We start from the raw sequence: 26,515 nt of genomic DNA, 5'->3' as shown, positions 1-26,515 counted from the left end.
ATCAAATGGTGGATGCCACCACCGGGTATGAGCGTTTAACCTTTCTGGACGCTTATTCAGGTTATAATCAGATCCCTATGGACCCGGCAGATGAAGAAAAAACTTCTTTTGTTACCGAGCGAGGGACATACTGTTACAAAGTTATGCCTTTCGGACTGAAAAACGCGGGAGCAACTTATCAAAGGCTTGTTAGCAAAATTTTCAAGGATCAAATAGGAAAGATTGTGGAAGCCTATATTGATGATATGGTGGTAAAGAGTAGGAAGAAGGATGATCATCTGAAACATCTGCAAGATGTACTTGATGTGCTGAGGCGATACGGGATGAGGCTCAATCCAACCAAGTGCTCGTTCGGTGTGAGTTCCGGTCAATTTTTGGGACACGTGGTCAATCGCAGAGGCATTGAAGCTAGCCCTGCTCAAGCAGAGGCTTTGATTAAGAATGCCGAGCCAAAGACGATCAAAGAAGTGCAAGCCCTCACAGGACGAATAGCTGCATTAAGTCGATTCATTTCTAAATTGTCAGACCGCTGCAAGCCGTTCTTTGACACGATTCGGAGTCATGGAAGACAGGTCTGGGGGGATGAACAACGACAAGTATTAACCCATTTGAAGGAATATATGCAGAATCCACCAGTCCTGTCAGCCCCGGATCCAGAAGAGAAATTATATCTATATCTCGGAGTATCTAGTGTTGCGACAAGTGCCGTTCTGATTCGTTGCAAGGAAAGGGTGCAACACCCGGTGTTTTATGTCAGTAAGACAATGACCGAGGCAGAACGAAGGTACTCGAAGGCCGAACGGGTGATACTCTCACTCGTAAACGCAAAAAGAAAGTTGAGGCATTATTTCGAATCCCACCCTATAGCTGTCCTAACAACTTTTCCAATCAGAGTGCTTATGCACAAGCCAGAACTCTCGGGCAGAATGACAAAATGGGCCATAGAGTTAAGCTCATTTGACATAACGTATGAGCCGAGAACGGCTGTCAAAGGACAAGCGGTAGCCGATTTCCTGCTAGAATGTGACTCTGAGGATATGGAAGAAGACCTTAGATGCGGCTCTTGGAAACTTTATGTGGATGGCTCCTCTAATCAGATGGGGGCAGGAATTGGGGTTAAACTGCAAACCCCAGAGGGTACTTCTTTGAGTCAAGCACTCAGACTTGAGTTCCGAGCCACCAATAATGAAGCGGAATACGAGGCATTGCTGAATGGGTTAAAGTTGGCTAGAGAGCTACAGGTCAGAAGTTTGACTGTTTATAGTGACTCGCGGTTAATTGTTCGGCAGGTAAATGGTGAGTACGCGACCAAGGATGACACGATGGAGGCATATCGTTCTGCCGTTCTGCATAAAGCCAAGGACTTTGCAAAGATCGAATTCATACAGTTACCGAGAGAACATAACGCAGATGCAGATCGGTTAGCATGTAGTGCTTCGAGCTCTGGCGAGACATTGGCGAGGGTGATTCCAGTAGGAATATTGACCCAGCCATCTATTTTTAAAGAACCTTTAGACTCTGAACCTTGGCAAGTCAATGTCATACCGTATGAACCGAGTTGGATTGACCCCATCATCACTTATATTCGAGATGGCGTTCTGCCTATGCAAAGAGATGAAGCTAGGAAAATCAAAAAGAATGCTGCAAAGTACGCCATAGTACATAACCAGCTGTACAGAAGATCCTACTCTGGCCCATACCTGAAGTGTGTCACCCCCACAGAGGCTCGGCAGGTGTTGCGAGCTATTCATGAAGGCATATGTGGAAATCATTCTGGGGGAAGATCGTTAACGCACAAAGCAATGACACAAGGGTATTTCTGGCCGAACATGTCAAGAGATGCGGAGGAGTTCTCTCGAAGGTGCGATAAATGCCAACGGTATGGACCATTGATCCACCAATCACCTGAGGAATTGCACGTAATGGCCTCACCATGGCCTTTCACGCAATGGGGGATGGATGTTGTCGGTCCTCTACCAACTGCGAGAGCTTAGAACAAGTATGTGCTACTGGCCACGGATTACTTTACTAAGTGGGTGGAAGCAGAACCATATCCGAGCGTGACTCAAACTCATGTGAGACGATTTATTTGGAGCCATATTATCTGCCGTTTCGGCGTTCCAAGGTCAATAGTCATGGATAATGGCACGAACCTCGACAGCAAGCAAGTAAGAGAGCTGCTGGAGGAGTATGGAATTAATCAAAAGTTGGCTGCAGTAAGTCATCCCCAGGCCAATGGATAAGCAAAAATTACAAACAGAACAATTTTCTCCTGCATTAAGAAGAAGCTGGAGGACCATAAAGGGAAGTGGTTGGATGAACTCCCGAACGTCCTATGGGCTTACAGAACCACCCCAAGGCGGCCGACTGGGGAGAGCCCGTTTGCAATGGCGTATGGTACCGAGGCGGTTATACCGGTTGAGCACTTGGTCCCAACTATCAGAAGCTTAACATGGAGTCAAAGTCAGAACGACAGAATGTTAAGATTGAACCTCGATATGATAGACGAAAAGAGGGACGCTGCAGCAATAAGGCTTGCATCATACCAGCAAGTATTGGCGAATAGTCACAACAAAAGAGTGAAATACAGAGATTTTGCCCCTGGCGATCTGGTTCTGAAAAGAAAGGTGGGAATAGTCAAAAAAATGATGCCACCCTGGGAAGGCCCATACAGAATTGCAGAAGTCATAGGGAAGGGGGCATATACATTAGAAACCATGGCAGGAAGGTTGGTCAACAAGCCCTGGAATGCTACGTCTCTGAAGAGGTACTATCAATAAAAGCTAAGTTTCAGTTTTATCGGATGTTGTTTGTTTTCAATCAAGTACGTATGAACGTGCAAATTCCTGAGATTTATAAAAATAGCTTTCCTTTTCAAGATGTTAAAAAAAATGGATGAAAAAATAAAAAAGCAAAGTGGCAAGTGGCATTCTAGCCGAGCGCTAGGCACTTATGCAAGATAAGTGGCAGCTGGCACCATGAGCCGAACGCCAAACACTTGCTAAAAATAAAAAAGCCAAGTGGCAAGCGGCATTCTAGCCGAGCGCCAGGCACTTAAGCAAGATAAGTGGCAGCTGGCACCATGAGCCGAACGCCAAACACTTACTAAAAATAAAAAAGCCAAGTGGCAAGTGGCATTCTAGCCGAGCGTCAGGCACTTAAGCAAGATAAGTGGCAGCTGGCACCATGAGCCGAACGCCAAACACTTGCTAAAAATAAAAAAGCCAAGTGGCAAGTGGCATTCTAGCCGAGCGCCAGGCACTTATGCAAGATAAGTGGCAGTTGACACCATGAGCCGAACGCCAAACATTTGCTAAAAATAAAAAAGCCAAGTGGCAAGTGGCATTCTAGTCGAGCGCCAGGCACTTATGCAAGATAAGTGGCAGCTGGCACCATGAGCTGAACGCCAAACACTTGCTAAAAATAAAAAAGCCAAGTGGCAAGTGGCATTCTAGCCGAGCGCCAGGCACTTATGCAAGATAAGTGGCAGTTGGCACCATGAGCCGAACGCCAAACACTTGCTAAAAATAAAAAAGCCAAGTGGCAAGTGGCATTCTAGCCAAGCGCCAGGCATTTATACAAGATAAGTGGCAGCCGGCACCATGAGCCGAACGCCAAACACTTGCTAAAAATAAAAAAGCCAAGTGGCGTGTGGCATTCAGGCCGAGCGCCAGGCACTCACTCACACGGCAAAATCAATATGAAAAAGTATTGAAAGTGGGTTTGAACAAAGCATAGTACAAAAAGTCTTATCGTCTCATTCATAATAAGCTTTGAAGTTACAAAAAGTGAAGCATTCAAATCATATAACTACAAAAAAAGTATGAAATTGAGGGATCTGAAGAGCCCTAGCTAGCTGCCTCAGTACCGTCAGCTTCCTGGTTGTGCTGACTCGCCTCCTCGTTCCCATTAGCCATCTCACCCTCACGAGGTGGGGAATCGAGATGAATAACAGAGTCGTTCAGCTGGGGCCCAACATCAGCAGTGACTATGGGAGATACCATAGTTGACGAAGGAAGAGCGATTAGAGGCTGAACGGTAGAAGGAGATGTAGTGATCCTGGAGGAAGCAATCTCCTGACACTCATCAAATAGGTGCTCGGCTGCGGTGGATTCTGGGTCAACATAGACCCCCAGAGGGTCGATCCCCAGATCTTTATCAATTTCATCCGGAGTTGAACTGGTCTGTCCCTCAGCCAGAACTCGGTCGGAAAAACCATCTCTGAATCCCTGAGCATATCTAAGAGCTCCAACTCTTGAAAACCGAGCATGAAGAGCCAACATGCCACCATTCACTCTGCTAATGATGTCGATCAGAGCGTTGCGCTCGTCCAGAGCTCTTTTCTCAAACGCCATCCGAGCAGACTGCTCGTCAGCCAGAAGGCGCTGGAGCTCTGCCTTTTCATTTCTGACTGAATCACGCTCAGTCTGCCAGACACTCTTCTCAAGCTGAAGGGCATCTTTTTCATCCTGAAGAGAGTCGGTTTCCTTCTTCAGAGCATCTCTCTCTTTTTCAGCTTTTTCAAGCCGAGCCAATATCTCGGTGTTTTTGTTGGCAAGAATATCGTTTTCCTTATTAGCCACATTCAGGCTATCAGAGAATTTACGGGCCCTGGCGTTCCCCATTTCCACCTGTTTCTGCATAGCCATCATACCGAACAAAGTCTGCATAGATATGCATGAATACTGGTTAAATCGATCGCCTGGTCGGATGAAGGCAAGAGCAAATATTATGAGAAGATTCATGAGTTAAAAAATAAAAGTCACCTCCATGGCAGATTGGGGAAAGCGGCTGAACACATCCTTTTGTGACAGACCCTTCGCTGCCTCAAGGTCTTTTGGAGTCCACATGCTCCTATAGTACGCCATGGCGGTCTGGCCATCCTTGAACATGGTCTCGTTCGGCTTCACGAACGTCCCATCCGTTCGGGTGTATCGAGGAGCCCATGGTGGTAAAACAGGAGTAGAAGCAGAGGCAGAAGCTGAAGCAGAAGCATAGGCAGCAGCTGCAACAGGCCCGGAGGGGGCAGGAGCTCTGACTGGGCGATGCAAGAGAGCGCTCGGCCCAGAAACTCGGGTCCTCCTTGTAAGAGATTCCTCCTCGAGGCTGACTCCACCGTCAGGATGAGGTCTTTTGCCTCGCTCTTTGTCCCGAACACCCCCAGCAGCAGCAGGGGTAGTAGTGATCTGAGGAGATGTGCTCGGGTTGGTAGCAGGATCAATAGCCACCACACTCGAGATAGTGTCAGAGATGGTGGCTGAAGAAGAGGCTGATGCCGGAGAGGAGGTTGCTCCAGCAGCAGTAGTGGCTGGAGGAGGATTTTTCCTCCTACCAAAAGAAGGAATCTGAAGCCTGCTCATTGTATAGCCGAGGGATGAGAGCGATAGAAGATTGTCTGAAGTGAGGAGATCTGAGCAAGAAAGAATATCGTTCAGAACGTATTGCTTCAAGTAATTACTCCTATCCCTGCAAACACTGTAGCTCAAGTCATCACAAAGTATGCCTAAGGAGCGACATAAGAAAGTACAAAAGCGAGGAACACATGTTTCGCAGGGACAATCGTTTTTATGAGATTTGAATTTCTTATACGAGGAGACAGAACAGACGCCAAAGGCGCTCGGGATTGGGTAACCCTCTGCAGCCGGCGAAGACCAGGCCCCACTAATACCCACAATGTTATCCCTCCAACTCTTTTCAGATTTGATTGTATCCTTACAAATGGACATCTTGTCGATCGGGTAGAGGTGGTAGAATGGCTCTTCAGCTCGGATCTTACTGACCTTATAGCAAAGAAGAAGATCTATGAGGTCAAGATCCAGACCTCTGTCACGAATCAGTAGTAACATAACGGATATGATTCTAAGGAAATTTGGGTTTACCTGCAGAGGGGATATCCCCAGTCTATTGAAAACATAGTTAAAAAAGGGATGCAGAGGGAACCTAACGACATTTAGTTGAAGGTTAGTAAATAAAACCTCGCCGGGAAGAAGGCCGGCACCGGTCATAATATTAACATCTCTAGGGCAAACCCTAACTTGGATGTCGTCAGGAAGTCTAAGTCTCATACGAAGAACATCCAGATCTACAACCATGGTGAAAGCGAATGAAGGATCTAAAAGAGTAAAAAGAAGTCTACCGAAAGTAAAAAGGAACAAGACTAACCTCTGGGGTAGAAAGCAGCAAAGAGCACTGCAAGATCGCTGGAAGAATGACTCTTGAAGAATTTCACCGGAGGAAATTTAGCACTGTTCTAAAAAGATGAGCGAGAGATTTGACTGATGATGGAGAGAGATGGAGACGGTAAAAAGGCATGAAGTGGCATTCTAGAGCCTTATAAAGGCGAAGTGGACCCGAGGGCCGAAGCGTCAGGGAGGCGAGAAGTTTATCGAATCCCGGAACATTGATTCCGGATCCGACCACCCATTTCCTCATAAGAGTTTCTCGAGCCGTCAACGTCATGATGAGACGCCTTTGATAATTACCCCCTAATTAAATAGGGAGTAATTATGGGGGCAGTTGAGGAAGCCAGAAGTGACATGGGCCGGATATGACCCGCGAACATGGCATCCGGTCCGAGCAGCTGGGTCCAGCCCATAGTGAAATACTGCCATATGGGCCGAACGCGAATAGCCCATTAAAGATGACCAAAACCCACAGAGGAACGAGCCCAGATCTAGCAATCCATTAGTGTTTGTAAGTACCTATAAATATGGGAAGTAATGGATAGAGATGGGGATGATTCTGTTGAAGTGTAAGAATTCCAGAGAGAAAAAATGGAAATGAATTCCTTGCATCTTCAAAGGCATATCAAGAGTAATGAGAAAGGAAGGAGGGATGAGCTGCACTTAACATTATTTAAAATGCAAATGGAAGTTCACAAATAATTCAGGACTTATATTTATTAAAAGTAGATGATTTGCGAAATACCAATGCACTCAACTGAATCAAACCATCTTAAGCAACTTTCACTGATCTTTTCTACCTATCTTTTCCATATCTTGCCACTCCACAAATCAAAAAACTGTATTATCACATGCAGTTGAACTGAAAGTGCTTTAGCTTCTACAACTTGAAGTCCATTGAAAACTTTATGGAACCTAAGAACTACTTCCATCACTATAATGCGTTTATCTATCAATCAAGAATGAGATGTACTTATATTTCTATAAGTATCAATCGTTCTAGAGTGGCCTAATATAAGCATGTACTCGAGCACATCATACGAAATATTCATTTGAACTTTTTTATGTTAATAATAATTATGAAGTGACATTATTTGTTGCAAATAGTAGAATGATCTGCCATGCAGAATATGGACAGCCAACCCAAAATAATCTTATAAAACTAGGTGGCTGGTTCTAGGACAAATGAAATCAACCAATTCAGTTATAAAATACACAATATTAGTGGCCTGATTGAAATTTGGCAAAGCCCAACCTAAACAAAGTTATGACCGTAATGATCCTCAATCAGCCTGGAGTCCTCATCTGCTACATGATGGTCAACAAAATCAAGTAGAACCCGGCCTCTGCAGCAGGACCCAGAAGTATTGCTGGTCCAATCCAGTTACTGGAAAGAATCTTAACTTGGATGCTCAATTCGGAACATATTTACGACATCCTTTACACAGACACGAATCAGTTGTATAGAAGAATACATTTGCAGTAAGTGCAGAGAATGAAGGTGCAAGTGTATCATACAATAATTGACTTTCTCTCTAATTTATTTTGGAGCATGCAAACACTAATAAACATAGGTTTCAATTATTTTGTACCAATCAAAAACCATATTCGAATTTTGTGTACATTCACTTGTATCTACAGTATGAGATGCATTCACTAATTATATTACTAAATTCCAATGTAAAGTTTTTTGATCAGCAGAAAAAACAAGAAATCCTCATAGACTTGTACAAGAATAAAAATGTATCTAGTGTCCGATTTCAATGAAAAGCTAAGAAGAAAATATAAAAATATATAATAAAAAACACCATCTTAGACGCATAGGAGATAGAACACGAAAAAATGGTTATCATGAACATATTAAATATGCAAATTGCAATTCAAATTGAGATATAAATGTGCAACAACTGCAGCCACTAGATTACAGGTTAGTGCTTGAAGTTTTGAAATCTAGACTTTGTGAGTGTATAGAAAAAATGTGAGCATCGGAAACCTGGTTTTAACATCTTAGTCAATAGAGCAATTAACAGATAAAATTCTGTAAAAGGATAAAAAATAATAATAATAAATAAATAAATAAATAAAAGGAGGAACTAATTGGCAGAGTTGACGATACAAAAACCAAACTTGATAACAAAATTACTCATAACCAAGCATTACAATTGGTGACCCAGATGCACTTAACCCATCCAAAACTCCACAAGCTTTAATTAGAATCGAGTGGTTCCAAGGCAATAAACAGGCGAGGCCTCACAGCAAATTGAAGAAAAATCAGTAATTGACGAGAGCAACTTAAACTTTAACTTAGATTTCATAATTATAAATAATTAAACATCATAAACTCGTGCCTCTCACAGTTTGGTTATGTGTTATCCAACCTGTGTTTGGAATTAAAAATAATAATAATAAAACTGAAACCCCAACCTCAATCTTGTGTTTGGTTATGGAGAAAATCGGAGAAAGATGCCTTTGAGCCTTATTGTTTCGGTTTTCCACGATAACCTAACTCAACTTACCCAAACAGAACGTGAAAGGCTCGGGGAAGTAGAAACAGATAATGACAGATCCAATATACCACTTCTCCCACACTTTCTTGGCATCCAAACATCACGCATCATCATATAGAGTAATAGAAATAGACAAATTGATGTACCTTCGTCTTGAGGCAACTTTGGCTGAGCAGAAATCAATGAAGCGAAGCAACTCAATGCAAGAGCGCAGAAAACGACGGCGTTTCCGGAGGGCATGACCAAGATTGCGATGAAAATATATATGTAAAAAGGTTAGAATGAAACCAATCTGTTCGTAGTTGGTTCTGGTTTTTCGTGAAGATGAGCTGACGATGTAAGAAGCTGATAGAGAGAGAAAACTATGAGCCCACTGTAAAATGTTTAAAGCAGAAGCTGTAGTAAGTGTGTGATCAAACACATTGACCAAGTCTCACGTGCCAACAGTCATGTTTGAAAACTGAAGGGTGATTAGGGAACTAAGGACTTTTCTAGGTAGTGTTTGGGAGCTTTTGGAGGGTCCTAAAAGGGCTTTTAGGTCTTTTATTCCAAGAGTCGGGCAGCCGAAGAAATCACAGGTAGGTTGGTGAAGAAGGGTGGTACCTGATATTTGTACGGTAAGGTCACTCCACCTAACTTTTTCTGGATCCCTCAAGGCCTCTTTGGGGCATGCTCTATCTTGTTCTATGCCCTTTTTTGTAGTGCAAATGGACACTATTGAGGACACCAACTTGTTTGGTATGGGCTATATTGTGTCCAACAGTGCTAAAACAATTTCAGTTTTTGGAACAATTTCCGGAACCAAAAAATCATGTTCCAAAGTGTTCCCAAATTATGGTCGGCCCACTATTCACTGTAGAATGGAGAACAACAGCCCAAAAACAAGAAATCCACATAACACAATGTAAAGAATCGGTCCATCTTGTTCTAGGGTTCTCTCTACACAACTGAGGCGATTCACAATGTACCCTTTTGTGTTTGGAGCTTTCCGACTAAGATTACTCCACTAACTTTTCAAGGAATATGCTCACACGAATGCACTTTTACTTTCATCTTTCGCAGGTGTGTTCATTCCCATCACTATTATTTGCGACTTAATTTTGTGCCTTTCGCGCTCCGTTCCCGTTTTGTTCCCATTTCTATTTTATGTAACTTAAATTATTGCAACTAATTAATTAATTTTTAATTTAAAATTATAAAACTTTCACTATTTTCAAATTTTGATTATAAAAACTCAATTTGGTTCAGAAAGTCCATACACTTTTGACTCATTAACCGGGCTATAAAATAAAAAAAAATTTAACTTTACAATTTAATAATAAATTAAAAATTAAAAATTATTTTTTAAAATTACAAAAATTATTTTTGAAAGTGAGAGGGGTGAGAATTTTCAAAGAGAGTGTGAATTAGAAGATTAAAAGGTATTTTTATAATCTTACAAAATAATTTTTAATTTTTAATTTAATATTAAATAATACGAATTGGAGCATTGTGATCACTTTTTAAAAATATAAGAATTTTATAAAACAATTAAAGTTTTTATTATCAAATTTTAAAAGTAGCAAGGGTTTTATAATTTTAACCCTTAATATTTTGAGACTAAGTTTTCTTCATTCATGGTTTTCTTAATGAAACATAGAAGAAAAGATTTTAATTCCATTCTCTATTAGGAATGAATTTTATTCTCACACTACTTTTTACCAAATGTTTATATTGTTAAAAATGGTCAATGATTTGTGTTTTATTGTGTGACATATTACAAATTCATTTTTTTTTCCCAAGTCATTAATATGATTAAAATTATCAAAATAATAATAATAATAATAATAATAATAATAATAATTTAAACCGATCAAAACAATTTTTATATGGTTCCGATTGATTTGATTTAAATGGTTGCACCAATTCGATTTCTATTTTTTTTTTAAATTGTTAGGATCAAGATGATTGTAATTTATTTCTTAAATCAAATCAAATCAAACTGAAACAGGTACACCACAATATAAACAATTAATGTTAAAAAAACAATATAAACAATTAACTGCTCTTGTAACATTCAACAAGTAATATATTATTATTTAGCTCATTTAGCGTTCAATCGCTGACATTTAGAATCTTGGTCGGTAGTGGTGCTGGACTTTAAAAAAATTCTCTCCCTAAATTGACTTTTTTATGAGTTATATATTATCAATTTATTATTAAGTTGATTATTCTTGTTATAGAGATTAATAAATTTATATTACGTTAATCATGGTTTTAAAATTCAAATGAATTGAAGATAGATTTAGTTACGCAACTCAGATTCTACAATAATAAAATCATCATAACATCTACCACGGTTGTGGATGAGTCACACATCTTTTTCTTTCCAATTCAGCTCATGAGAATGAGAAGACCATGCAATATAGTGACGACTTTGATAATATGAACCATGCAGAAGACTAGAACAGAAATAAATTAAATGATATATATATACATGTGCTATATAGGTAATATTATATTTGTCATATGTGTATGCGATATGGTGTGTGGGACTAAATTCATGGACTTTGTTACATTTGACCTTTCATGTATGAAATCACCGTGAATGTTCAATTATTCAATAATACTGATTGGTTATTGTCCTTTTCGTTGAAAAATCAGGTAAAATGATTTTCTCTACCTTATTTAACATATGATCCATTTGATTCACACATAATTAGTTAAATTCATATGATCCATTTGATTGTTACTGATTTTGAAATCATGAATGTCTAATAATTCAATACTGATGGGTTCTTGTCCAGTTGTCCCTATTTTTTAAAAATTAGACAAGAGGATTGTCCCTACCTAATCTAACATATGATATATTTGATTAACATTTGTCTTATTGTTTCTTTTACTGATTTTGAAACCATGAATGTCCAATAATTCAATACTGATTGGTTCTTGTCCAGTTGTCCCTATTTTTGAAAAATTAGGCAAGAGAATTGTCTCTGCCTTTATCTAACATATGATATGATACATTTGACTAACAGAAAATTAGTTAAAGTAAGGTCTGTCTTATTGATTCTTTTACTGATTTTGAAACCATGAATGTCCAATAATTCAATACCCATTAGTTAATCTTGTCCTTTGTTTTTTTTTGTTGAAAACTTAGGGAAGAGGATTTTCTCAACCTTTTCTTACATACATTTGATTCACAAAAAATTAGTTAAATTCATTAGTCTTATTTCTCCTTTTACTAATTTTGAACTAGGGTATGACATTAATTCTATTTTTCTCCTCCCCTTACACTTACTTTACTTTTATTAATAAATTAAATGACATAACTAATTTCAGAAACCACTCAAACTACAATTATTTCAAATTGTCATCATACAATATTTCAAGAGAATTTTTATCATTTTATTTTATAAAAAATTCAAGTAGGGCATAAGTAAATAAACATTTCACTAGTACTTCAATAAGTAATCAGCACGTTTAACTTACGGCTTCTAAACAACACTCTCTGTGATACCCTTCGATTCTAGAGTCACGGGTAATTAAATCCGAGCACAGAATACAAGGGATATCAAACAATGAATATTTAAACAAGCATTGAAATACAAGATGAATTAAAAATAAATAGATAAGCTGAAAAGAAAACTAAATAATAATTAAAAATCCCATATTAAAGTTCTCCAATTCTCTGATACCAGTAATTAATTAAAACCACAACTCGAGAATCTATATTGTGGACCCCTAATAATATCCTAACTGAAATAACTGAACTGAAATAAAACTAATAATTAAACCATGAAGAAGAGTCATACGTAGAGTCGGAAGAGTGAATGACTGTCTCTGCTTGACATGAACAATCTCTAAGACTGAAACTGACGAACACCTGAAAAATAATGGTGGGTCAAGCCCACAAATAAGTTATAATCTACTACATCCCAAACAGAGACCCGATACACGTACACATCCTAATTAATTCAACAATAACTAAATAGTCCATACGTAGATATATACATACTAAAGGAACCTCACTAAACTATAGAGTTGTCTCAACCTGAATAGTAGGCAACATGCAAAATGCACATATAGTGGGCATGAGTACCTAGACCTACCAGGGTACCCAACTATATTATATCTAGCTATACATCCCTGGTAATATACGCACCCTAACCACTAATCCTGAGACTCAAGCTCATATAATGGCGTATAATTATATATATATAATCCGTCATATCCAACCATCAAAGTAAATTATCCAAATATTATTTTAATAATATGTCATCCAACTATTCCGTTGACCTGACCCAAATAAGTAGGACTTAATACTATGGTTAATTCGTTCCCTTATCCAAAAATAGGTAGAACTTAACTTTTAAATTAATTCGTCCCTAATATGCCCCCATCCCATAATGGTGCATTAATCCACATCATAACCAGAGAGAAGTTTCCAATCCAAAGATAATGTAAATAATATTTACATATAAACATTATATTAATCATATACACATTCTTTGCATTTACTTGAGCAAAAATATCAATTCTAAGCATCATGCATTTAATTTTTCATTACAAGAAATTAAAATGCATCTCAACTAAATTGTACATCTCCATATTTTGATTAAATTAATTTAAATCTAAGCAATAGATTAAAATAATTTAATCCAACAATATCTAATTAATTTATTATTTTAAAATTAATTAAATTACATCCTTAACATGTAAACTTATATCATGCATACCAATTTAAATTAAATAAATATTTAATTCAAATTCATTAATCAATACTAACAAATATTAATTTAATATTCTAACATTAAATAGATTACTATTAAAAATATTTAATGCAAAACTATTTAATCAAAACAAAATAAATTAATCATAATACCAATCATTATATCATGGCATTATATAACAATCTGTTTTTTTTTTTTAAAAGGAATTGTCAATGACTTCCTCGATCGGCATGCCCAATTCATTAGAAACCAATTCTAAACACAGTTTTACGAATTGCTAAAATTAGATTCATGCCACTTTCTAGCTTGCCTCGTTCGGCGTGCGTAACTTGTAAAAAAACACACTAATTGGACCTTACTCGTGTACATACAAACTGATGCATGGGAAAATAAAATAAATCAAATTAAAACTAAATTTAATTCATGCTAACACAAGTCATGTAAAAAAAATAAAATAAATTAAATTAAAACCAAGGCTACCAACAGTGTAGGCAAAAAAATTAAAACCCATTCTTAAAACCCATAAACTAAAATTTCAAAATAAATCTATGTAATTAGATCCAATTAATTTATTTAAAGAACCTAGAATTAATCTAGCATGCATAGAGTATGAATCAAAGAAGAAGAGAAGAATTAAAACTTGTCTTTAAGGATTTGATAAAAGCCCTAGCCTCCTTCTTCCTTTTTCTCTTCCTTCCTCTTCTTTCTTTCTCTCTCTAAACTATAGTACGTGATATATTTTCTAACCTCTTTCACAACTCTATAGTTATATCTTTATAGGCAACTAAAATAACCCTAATCCTTTTTTCATTCCAAGACAAACTAAAATAAAATAAAAATAAAATAAAATAAAATTTAAATACTAAAAAGGTAACTTAAATATATGTTACGTATAATCTATGTGTACTCCTTTTTATATATAATATATAAATATATATCAAATTATTATTTAAGGACTTTCTTTATATATATATATTTATTTATTTATTAAATATACATATACATGGGTAATTATCCGTACCCATTAAACTCCTTATCCAAGTAGTCCATGTCAGTCCAATTGATTGGTCAATTATTACTATCCCTATCCAATTCCTTAAAAATATAAAACTAAATAAATAAAATAAAAATAAAAATAAAATAATTAAATTCCTAAATAAATACACATCATCACATACAGTTCAATTTAAACAAATAATTAAATTAACACATTTAAACAAATAATTAAATCAATTAAACCAATAAACAATTAGCCAATAAATTAACTAAATAATTAAATGCAATTAAAATAATTTTAAAAAAATTACCGAGACTATCCTTTTAAAATTAGGGGTATTACATTATGCAGTCAAGGCAGCCATGAAGACTGAGTTTCTTAATCTGCAACAGGGGAACATGACAGTGGCAGAGTATGAGCAGCAGTTCACGCGCTTATCTCTTTTTGCACCGGAGGAGGTGGATACAGAAAAGAAGAAGCGCAACAGTTTCGTTAAGGAACTGATGTGGTCTATCAAGAGAGCTATTACAGGTAGTCCAGCTTATACTACATATGCTCAGGTGGTAGACACCGTTCTACAACAGTATCAGTTGACAGTGGACTTCAGACAGGCTAAGGGTGAGAAGCGGGGTGATCGAGACTCTGTTAATCAGTCAGCTGAGAAAGGGAATGGGAACGGATACCGACAGAATGACAGGGGCAAATTCCAGGGACATCAGCCTTAGAAGAAGCACAAAGGTGGTTCAGATGCTCAGCAGAATGGGGCACCTATTCAGAGGCAGCAGAATGGAGGACCACAGGCAGGACAGGGTCAGCAACTGGCTAACCGACAGAGGAGGCCATTTGGTACTTTCCAGGGGAGTTGTTACACTTGTGGAGAGTATGGTCATACTTCCAGGCAGTGTCCTAGAGCAGGACAGGGTCAACATGTGCAACAGGGATAGAGGGCACCATTACCTTTACCCGCTCCACAGATTTTGCGCATTCAGGGACAGACCTTCCCGGCTTTACCAGCACTGCCGCAGTCTCAGGGACAGGTGCAGCAGCAGTTGCACTATGGCAGGGTGTACAACCCCATGCCACAGGATATTTGGGCACCTCAGGTTGTTGAGGGTAAGTTTCCTATTCATGGTTTGCATGGACGTGTTTTATTTGACATGGGTGCTACACACTCATTTGTAGCTAAGACTTTTGTTGCTTTATCTGGGATGAGGACGAGGGTATGCACTAAACCTCAGGGTATTTCTACACCATTGGGCGATACAGCCATTTTATATGAGAGTGATGGGCCTGTGACACTAGATATTGGTAGACTCAGATTTCTAGCCAATCTATTGGTCCTAGACATGCACAATTATGACGTGATACTTGGGATGGATTGGTTATCGCATTACCATGCCCAAGTTGATTGTTATGATAGGTCAGTTGTTTTCACCATTCCTGGTCAGGACATGTACGTCATCGCTATGCCGCATTCTAAGGGGGTCACTAGCACCTATTTGTTTCATATGGAAGAGGGGACTACTATATTATTGGATAACATACTAATTGTACAGGATAACCCGGATGTATTTCAGGAGATTCCAGGGTTACCGCCTAATCGCGAGATCGACTTTGTGATAGACTTAGCTCCAGGCACTACGCCTATTGTTAGGGCACCGTTTAGGATGGCACCAGTGGAGATGCGCGAGCTGAGGGATCAGATTCAGCAGCTACTCAGCCAGGGTATCATTCGCAGGAGTATTTCACCCTGGGGAGCACCGGTTTTATTTGTGAAAAAGAATAATGGTTCACTCCGCTTGTGTATAGATTACAGGGAGTTGAACAAGGTTACTATTCGTAACAAGTATCCTTTGCCCAGGACTGATGACTAGTTTGATCAGTTGAAAGGAGTTACTTATTTCTCTAAGATTGATCTGCTGTCTAGATATCATCAACTTCGGGTTCGGGAGCAGGATGTTCCGAGGACAGCGTTTCTCACTATATATAGATCTTATGAGTTTCGGGTGATGCCGTTCTGGTTGACTAATGCACCAGCGGTTTTCATGGATTTAATGAACAAAGTCTTCAGAGCTTACTTGGATCAATTTGTCATTGTCTTCATAGATGACATTTTGATTTACTCGAGGTCAAAGGACAATCATGTTAGACATCTTTGGATAGTCTTACAGACGCTTCGTGAGCACCAGTTGTATGCCAAGTTTGAGAAATGTGAATTTTGGCAGCGGGAAGTGAAATTTCTGGGTCACGTGGTGTCAAAAAGGGGAATAGCGGTGGATCCAATCAAGGTTTCAGCGGTGGTTGAGTGGGGACAGCCTACATCACCTACCGAGATTCGGAGTTTTCTCGGTTTGACATGATATTACAGGAGGTTCATCCAGGGGTTTTCAAAGATAGCGGGACCACTCACTCATTTGACTAAAAAGGGTGTACGGTTCATGTGGAATGAACATTGTCAGAAAGCTTTTGATGAGCTGAAGACTAAGTTGACTTCTGCACCAGTTTTGTCTACCCCACAGAGCGGGATAGAGTATCTTGTGTACACAGATGCTTCGTTGCAGGGTCTTGAATGTGTTTTGATGCAGGAGGAGCGACCGATTTCGTATGGATCTCGGAAGCTTAAGCCTCACGAGCTTAATTATCCAACGCATGATTTGGAGTTGGCAGCTATGGTTTTTGCCTTACGTATTTGGAAGCATTATCTGTTGGGTGAGTCCTTCAGATTATTCAGCGATCACAAGAGTCTACAGTATTTGTTCACTCAGCGGGAGCTGAATATGAGACAGCGCAGGTGGTTGGAGTTTGTGAAAGACTATCATTTTTCTATACAGTATCATCCAGGGAAAGTGAATGTGGTGGCGGATGCACTCAGTCGTCGACCTGTTAGTAGTATTTCCGCTCTATTCACTACTGAGTGGAATGCGTTGAAGAGGGTGGATGAATTGTCGGATGTTTTCCTTACTTGCATGATAGTTACACCCTCTATCATTCAAAAAGTTTTGAAGGCATAACTCACAGATCGGCAGTGCATTGATAAAGTTGCAGAGATAGCTTCCAGAGAGGTTCCATTCTACTATGTTGGGGCTGATGGAGGTTTGAGGTACAAGGGACGGTTAGTGGTACCTTCTGCTGATGAGTTGAGGAAGGATGTGATGACTGAGACTCACCACTCTGAGTTTTCGGTTAATTCAGGAGGTGACAAAATGTATCAGGATATGAAGCGACAGTTTTGGTGGGCAGGTATGAAGAGGGACATTGCTTTATTTGTCTCACGGTGTAGTACTTGTCAGATGGTCAAGATTGATCATCAGAGGCCGCCGGGAGCTCTACAGCCACTGCCGATACCAGAGTGGAAATGGGAGAACATTTCTATGGATTTTGTGGAGGGATTGCCTAATTCGTTCAAGAATCACAATTCTATTTGGGTCATCATTGATAGGTTAACCAAATCAGCTCATTTCTTACCTATTCGCACTGATTACACTTCGGAACAGTTAGCGAGACTTTACATTACAGAGATTGTGAAGTTGCATGGCATTCCGCTATCTATTATATCGGATAAGGATTCGAGCTTTGTATCAGGGTTTTGGAAGAGTTTTCAGCAGACTTTGGGCACAGAGTTGCATCTTAGTACTGCTTATCATCCCTAGACTGATGGACAGACCGAGAGGGTTAATCAGATAATGGAGGATATGCTTTCTTCTTGTGTCCTTGACTTTAAGGGCCATTGGGAGGAGTATTTGCCACTTGTGGAGTTCGCATATAACAATAGCTTTCAGAAGACTATTGGTATGGCACCGTTTGAGGCATTATATAGCCGACTATGTAGATCTCCTGTTTGTTGAATGGAGGTTGGCGAGAGTAAATTTTTGGGTCCTGAGTTCATTAAGGATACTTCTGAGAAAATTGCTCTTATTAGGGATAGCATACGCACTGCCCAGAATAGGCAGAAGAGTTATGCTGATCGGCGTACTCGTGCTTTGGAGTTTAGGATTAGAGATCAGGTTCTACTCAAAGTGTCGCCTCTGAAAGGTGTCATGCGCTTTGGGAAGAAAGGTAAGTTGTCACCACGGTTTGTCGGTCCATTCATGATCACGGATCGCGTTGGAGCTGTCGCTTATCGGTTGGCACTTCCGGATCATTTGGATCGCGTCCACAACGTGTTTCATGTTTCCATGTTGCGGAAATTTTTGCGCGATAAGGATAGGTATCAGCACATAGATGTGGGTGAGATTGAGTTGCAACCGGATGAAACATATGTGGAGCCACCGTGTCGCATTATAGACCGTAAGGATCATGTTCTTCGTAATAAAGTCATATCGTTAGTACGGGTCCAATGGAGTCACCATAATGAGGCTGAGTCTACTTGGGAACAAGAGGATGTCATTCGCTCACAGTTTCCAGATATAATGGAAGAAGGTAAGGGCGAATTCCGAGGACGGAATTCCTTTTATTAGGGGGGAAGAATGTAATACCCCTAATTTTAAAAGGATAGTTTCGGTAATTTTTTTAAAATTATTTTAATTGCGTTTAATTATTTAGTTGATTTATTGGCTAATTGTTTATTGGTTTAATTGATTTAATTATTTGTTTAAATGTGTTAATTTAATTATTTGTTTAAATTGAATTGTATGTGATGATGTGTATTTATTTAGGAATTTAATTGTTTTATTTTTATTTTTATTTATTTATTTAGTTTTATATTTTTAAGAAATTGGATAGGGATAGTAGTAATTGACCAATCAATTGGACTGATATGGACTACTTGGATAAGGGGTTTAATGGGTACGGATAATTACCCATGTATATATATATTTAATATATATATATATATATATATATATATATATATATATATATATATATATATATATATATATATAGATAAAGAAAGTCCTTAAATAATAATCTGATATATATTTATATATTATATATAAAAAGGAGTACACATAGATTATACGTAACATATATTTAAGTCACCTTTTTAGTATTTATATTTTATTTTATTTTATTTTAGTTTGTCTTGGAATGGAAAAAGGATTAGGGTTATTTTAGTTACCTATAAAATATATAACTATAGAGTTGTGAAAGAGATTAGAAAATATATCACGTACTATAGTTTAGAGAGAGAAAGAAAGAAGAGGAAGGAAGAGAAAAAGGAAGAAGGAGGCTAGGGCTTTTATCAAATCCCTAAAGGCAAGTTTTAATTCTTCTCTTCTCCTTTAATTCATACTCTATGCATGCTAGATTAATTCTAGGTTCTTTAAATAAATTAATTGGATCTAATTACATAGATTTATTTTGAAATTTTAGTTTATGGGTTTTAAGAATGGGTTTTAATTTTTTTGCCTACACTGTTGGTGGCCTTGGTTTTAATTTAATTTATTTTATTTTTTTTACATGACTTGTGTTAGCATGAATTAAATTTGGTTTTAATTTGATTTATTTTATTTTCCCATGCATCAGTTTGTATGCACATGAGTAAGGTCCAATTAGTGTGTTTTTTTACAAGTTACGCACGTCGAACGAGGCAAGCTAGAAAGTGGCATGAATCTAATTTTAGCAATTCGTAAAACTGTGTTTGGAATTGGTTTCTAATGAATTGGGCATGCCGATCGAGGAAGTCATTGACAATTCCTTTAAAAAAAAAAAAAAATAGATTGTTATATAATGCCATAATATAATGATTGGTACCATTATGGATATAATGATTGGTATTATGATTAATTTATTTTGTTTTGATTAAATAGTTTTTGCATTAAATATTTTTAATAGTAATCTATTTAATGTTAGAATATTAAATTAATATTTGTTAGTATTGATTAATGGATTTGAATTAAATATTTATTTAATTTAAATTGGTATGCATGATATAAGATTACATGTTAAGGATGGAATTTAATTAATTTTAAAATAATAAATTAATTAGATATTGCTGGATTAAATTATTTTAATCTATTGCTTAGATTTAAATTAACTTAATCAAAATATGGAGATATACAATTTAGTTGAGATGCATTTTAATTTCTTGTAATGAAAAATTAAATGCATGATGCTTAAAATTGATATTTTTGCTCAAGTAAATGCAAAGAATGTGTATATGATTAATATAATGTTTATATGTAAATATTATTTACATTATCTTTGGATTGGAAACTTCTCTTTGGTTATGATGTGGATTAATGCACCATTATGGGATGGGGGCATATTAGGGACGGATTAACTTAAAAGTTAAGTCCTACCTATTTTTGGATAAGGGAACGGATTAACCATAGTGTTAAGTCCTACTTATTCGTGTCAGGTCAACGGAATAGTTGGATGATATATTATTAAAATAATATTTGGATAATTTACTTTGATGGTTGGATAGGACGGATTTTATATATATAATTATACGCCATGATATGAGCTTGAGTCTCAGGATCAGTGGTTAGGGTGCGTATATTGCCAGGGATGTGTAGTTAGATATAATGTAGTTGTGCACCCTGGTAGGTCTAGGTACTCATGCCCACTATATGTGCGTTTTGCATGTTGCCTACTATTCAGGTTGAGACAACTCTATACTCTAGTGAGGTTCCTTTAGTATGTATATATCTACGTATGGACTATTTAGTTATTGTTGAATTAATTAGGATGTGTACGTGTATCGGGTCTCTACTTGGGATGTAGTAGATTATAACTTATTTGTAGGCCTGACCCACCATTATTTTTCAGGTGTTCGTCAGTTTCAGTCTTAGAGATTGTTCGTGCCAAGCAGAGACAGTCATTTACTCTTCCAACTCTACGTAGGACTCTTCTTCATGGTTTAATTATTAGTTTTATTTCAGTTCAGTTATTTCAGTTAGGATATTATTAGGGGTCCACAATATGGATTCCCGAGTTGTAGTTTTAATTAATTACTGGTATTAGAGGATTGGAGAACTTTAATATGGGATTTTTAATTATTATTTAGTTTTCTTTTCAGCTTATCTATTTATTTTTAATTTATTTTGTATTTCAATGCTTGTTTAAATATTAATTGTTTGATATCCCTTATATTCTGTGCTCAGACTTGTTCACCCGTGACTTTAGAATCGAGGGGTATCAGACTCTCTCTCCCTCTCCCTCTCCCTCTCCAAGATTTGATTAAACCACAAAAGTGGGTGAGAGAGATTTTTACAGCAAAATCAGATCAAACAACAGACGTCATGTTTTTTTTTTCTTTTTTTTCTTTTTTTTTTTTTTTTAACTGGAGGCTTTGGTTCTCTGGTTTTTTTCCCTATGGAAATCTGTCTCTCACGGACTTATGAGGATCTAAGTAGGAAGCTTTGGATCTGTGAGAATTTATAATTTTGATAATTTATATAAATGCAATGATATACATTTGGAGGATAAGTTGGAGTCCTAATGTGTGGTGTAGGGTAAGGCTGGCGTAGTCTAAATGTATGATTTAATTATAGTCTTACAAAAAAAAAAAAAAAAAAACCCTCTACTTTAGTTTACTAAATGTATGATTTAATTATAGTTTTACAATTGTGGTTAATTTATTATGTTTGAATTAAAAAAGATTTCTTGAATGATTCGCAAAAAAAATCTAAACAATTTTTATTAATTATTTTAAAAATATTTTGACACGTGTCGTATTTTTATTAATCCATATTAGCATAAAAAATAAAAAATATATATATATATATATAAAAAAGACTCTACTTTAGTTTACTAAATACGGCCTTGTGTAAAATTGTAAAATTTGTCATTTTTTTAGCGAGTGACGTGAGTTTAGGCTCTCATATTCTAATCTAGTATATAGTATACAATATACAAGAAAAATAATTAAGGACTCGAGTTCAGGTGAGAATATTTTTTTGGGACCATTTTTTCTAACACGGCAGACAATAACAAAGAAGAATGTCTGGGACAGTATAGTTTATTTAAAAACATAAAGTGAACGAGGATGCAATGAATTTCAATGAGCTGAGCATATAAATAAAGTACACCAAATCCTTATCGAAAATGAGACGGCGTACGTTGCGTGTAGAAAGTGATGGGGATAATAAAGAGGCCAATTTATATTTGAATTAGACGAAAAGAATATTGTTTCGGCAGCCGACGGGTCTAGTCCAACACCAGCCGACGGGTTTAGTACAACACCTGACGTTGAATCTCGTAACTGATGTTGGAGTTCTATTCTATAGCAGCATGGTAATTTCACTCTCATATTTTTCCTGAGAGTTTTTTTTTTTTTTTTTTTTTTTTTTTTTTTTTTTTTTTTTTTTTTTGAGTCAAGTGCATCACACACCCCTAAAGTATGCATGTCACAAATTTCACGTGTAAAAAAAATATCTCTAAAGTTTCAATTTGGTAAAAATAAGTCCTATCACAAATTTAAACCTAAAATACTCTAACTGAACCATTTTATAAAATATATAAAAATAAATAGGGTAAAGTACAAAAACACCCCCTTAAGTTTGAGGTAAGGACAAGGAAAGAAAAGTTTACTTATTTTGGGACAAATACACCTCTGAAATTTGATACAGCTACCAAACACACCCCAATGATAATGAGTTGACATTTTTAACCCTCTAACTTTTGTATTGACCAAATTGATTCTTGAAATAACCTTTCTACCCTCAAACCCATATCCATTTCTTCCTTTTCTCCTCTCTATTCTCTTCCTTAAGGTATTTTTGGACAACAAATACCTTCAAGTACGTACATGGGTGACTACTTGAAGGCACTTGCCAAATAAATATTGCTGCCTTTCCAATCTACAATAAGGTCTTGTTTTACCTTTAAAAAATAAAATAAGGTCTTGTTTTAATTTTTAATATTTGAAATAAGCATATATTAGCATAAAAGCGGTACAATTTTCTTTGAAATGTATACCATTTATTTGGTTTAATTTTTCGAAAATAATTTCTATTTTAAAAGAATAAAAAAAATACAAATTTGTTTGGTTGGTAATATTTTAAAAACTCAATTAAAAAAAAAAAAAAAAAACCCTTAACCAAATAGGTCCTAATTGGTTAGTACTCTTTTTAAAAAAGGGTAAAAAAAAAAAAAAAAAAAAAAAAAAAAAAAAAAAAAAAAAAAAAAAAAATAGAATGCAAATAACATGAATACATTAATTAATGAATAAAGCATGCAACTATTTCTTAACCTATAAAAAAGGAAGGTGGGGATTTCATTATTTAATACATTTGTTTCGACAACTAAATTTACAATCACAAACTTTATGAACTCCTTTATTGCAAGATAGAGAGCTTGCTTCCTATATTAGGAGAGATGTATTCTCATATTGAGTTTATTTAGAGAGAGAAATCCGCCTTTAGAGAGAGAAAGGAGGAGAGAGAGAGAAAGAGAGAGAGAGAGATGAAGCTTTGGAGTTTGGTTTTCTTGGTTCTTTTCTTGAGGATATTTCTCCAAGTAAAAACAAATGATGGGTTCATTGGAAGCAGAGGAGTACAGCTTATGTTGAATGGTAGTTTTTACTATGCAAATGGGTTCAATGCATATTGGTTATCCACGTACGTACTTGAAGGTATTTGTTGTCCAAAATACCTTCAAGTAAGAGGAGGAAGAGAACAAAAAGGAGAGAAGGAAAGAAATGGGTATGAATTTGAGGGTAGAAAGGTCATTTCAACAGTCAATTTGGTCAATATAAAAGTCAGAGGGTTAAAAATGTCAATTCATTATCATTGGGGTGTCTTTAGTAGCTCTATCAAATCTCAGAGGGTGTCTTTGTCCCAAAATAGGCAAACTTTCCTCTCTTTGTCCTTACCCCAAACCTCAGGGGGTGTTTCTGTACTTTACCCAAATAAATAATTTTATAAAATGATGAAAAATGATACTATTGGAGGACGGGCAAAAAAAACCCATAAAGTTTCATTTTTGTGTAAATAGATCACTCTAATAATTTTAAACCATAAGTTGACAAAGTTACCTTTATTAAATCATTTTATAAAATATATAATTTTATAAAATGACTGAAAATGACACTATTGGAGTATGTTGGTAATGGACAAGTACACATAAAAATAAAAGTATAAAAGTAAAGTAAAGATAAAAATAAAAAATAAAAAAACGAAAATAAAGTGCAAACTATAGAAAGCAAATATGCTCCAAACTCTGAAAATCAGTGCACACTAATATTGAGAATTTTATTTATTTATTTCTATTTAACAATGTTGGTACGAAAAAAAATATAATAAAATAAAAATAGTAGAAAATACTAAACTGAAATATCAACAAATTCAAATCCTTGTTTTACAAATTCTCAAAGTTTCAAAAAAAAAAAAAAAAAGTGTAAAGATATTCATAGATAAAAAAGTTTCGAAAAAAAAGAAAAAGAAAAGTAATGTGCACATAATATCCCTGTATTATAAGATTAGTAACATATATACCCCTTTGCCATTTTCGGAAGGATTAAAGGGCAAACGAGATATTACATCGCTAATTTTGTCAAGAGAGGTATTTTTACACAATGTGAAAAAGAGATATTTTTTGTATACTTTTTTAAGTGCCGGGGGGGGGGAGGTAAAGAGTATTTTCTGCACTTTCCCTTTTATTTTTTCTCTTAAATGAACGGTAAAGGTTTAGAAAATCAGTTGCTCTGAAGAATCGAACAGAGTCAGTACTGTATTGTCAATCATTAGGTGACAAAGTGTTATCTCATGATAATAAGAATTGTGAAATTTTATAGTACTTAGTAATTTCAGTGGGGGTAATAATGTAATTTTATGTGTATATATATATATCAAAATGCCTAAAAACAGAAGAAGAAAAATTCAGGACAATTGCCCCTAATGAGCTAACCCGGTCATGTGTAACGTTGGACGTTTTTGAAGTATTATAGCTTCTATTTGATTTATTAATAAAATTATTTCTCTTTGACAAGAAAGACAAAAAAATGTGATAGTTGAGTATTGATTAAGAATCACATGTTCTATAGGTTAAAATTTTAATTCTCGTTGTTTTTATTCTTTATTAGAATTGCTTTGGGAATGGTATAAATAAGAAAAATAGATGAAATATAAAAAAATAAAGGATGAATAAAGTATGGTTTGAAAAGAAGGAAAAACAAAAAACAAAGGTAAGGGAAAGATTTAATTCATAGTCCACCAAATTCTAGGTGCAAAAAGTAGGTCTCTCTCGTTGAGTCATTGTTTCACGTTTGAATGATTTAAAAGTAGGTCTTTTTACTATTCCCTTCGTTTGTATGATACTAGTATGCAAAGAAGGGAATGGTAAAAAGATTGCCTAAATAGTAATTTCCTTTATTTACTATTTGGTCAAACAAAAAGTAATATGCTGTTTCTTTCTCTCACGGATGTATGTTTTTTTCTCCTCTACTTCTACTTCTCATTCCTTTCCAATATCAAACATTGTTTTTTTAAAAGGTTTTTTCTTTTCTTTTCTATATATATATATGTATATATTTGGATTAATTTTAGTCGCACCCTCTCTGATTTGACCAATTATCATCTTAAAATAAAATTTCAAAAACTGCTTTCACTTGTATCATAAATGGTTGATCCGTTTTTTACTCGCCCCAAACGTTACTTTTTTGCGATGTCAGAGTATATTTTTGGATTAATTTTAGTTGCACCCTCTCTGATTTGACCAATTATCACTTTAAAATAAAATTTCAAAAATTGCTATCAATTGTATCATAAATGGTTAATCCGTTTTTCACTTGCTCCAAATGTTACTTTTTTGCGATGTTAGAGTGATTTTTGTATGTAAAATAACATTATTACCTTTTTAACTTTGTGTTGACTTGCAAAAAGATTATTTCACGTATAAAATTACTTAATTACCCCCATAGAACACCAAAATGCCCAAAAATTGAATCCCCCCTCCCCTTCTATCACTGATTATATATGTTCTTCTCTTACTAAGTATATATATATATATATATAGATCTCTTTTCATCTCCATTTGCTCTTAGAATTACAGCAACCAAAAATAAAAGGAAAATGAATGAGGCTAACCAGCTAGGCAGTCGCAACAATACAAATTGTTACAAAAACCAAGTGTTGTTGTCTATAATTACAACAGGGTGAGACCATGAGAGGTGGCAGCGTCCATGACAGAGAGAAGACAACATCGCCTCCTAAGAATTGTGATTACATACGT

At 36.1% G+C, this 26,515-nt stretch overlaps 1 protein-coding gene across 3 annotated transcripts in view; it reads right to left on the bottom strand.

Annotated features, from left to right (window-relative positions):
• The window catches only part of LOC132310395 (probable LRR receptor-like serine/threonine-protein kinase RFK1), a 39,372-nt gene extending 30,337 nt beyond the window's left edge, over nt 1-9,035 (bottom strand). The window contains exons 1-2 of one of the 3 annotated variants that reach the window (XM_059808579.1): nt 8,836-8,906; nt 7,438-7,620 (exon numbers count right to left, since the gene is read on the bottom strand). Coding sequence is in view for 1 of the 3 variants with exons in the window: in XM_059808574.1 (XP_059664557.1) it covers nt 8,836-8,929 (94 nt within the window). In the remaining 2 variants the exon portion in view is untranslated. Of the gene's footprint in view, nt 1-7,437; nt 7,621-8,835 lie in introns of all 3 variants that reach the window. The other 2 variants (XR_009482604.1, XM_059808574.1) reach the window with 2 other exon arrangements.
• Nucleotides 9,036-26,515: the final 17,480 nt, after the last annotated feature.

The sequence above is a fragment of the Cornus florida genome, unplaced genomic scaffold, assembly GCF_030987335.1.
Source record: "Cornus florida cultivar Cherokee Brave unplaced genomic scaffold, ASM3098733v1 CherokeeBrave_3.0.0_Hap2_Chr01, whole genome shotgun sequence".
Classification (NCBI taxonomy): Eukaryota; Viridiplantae; Streptophyta; class Magnoliopsida; order Cornales; family Cornaceae; genus Cornus; species Cornus florida.
The sequence above is the reverse complement of the archived record's forward strand: the minus strand, read 5'-3'. Positions and strand labels throughout refer to the sequence as shown.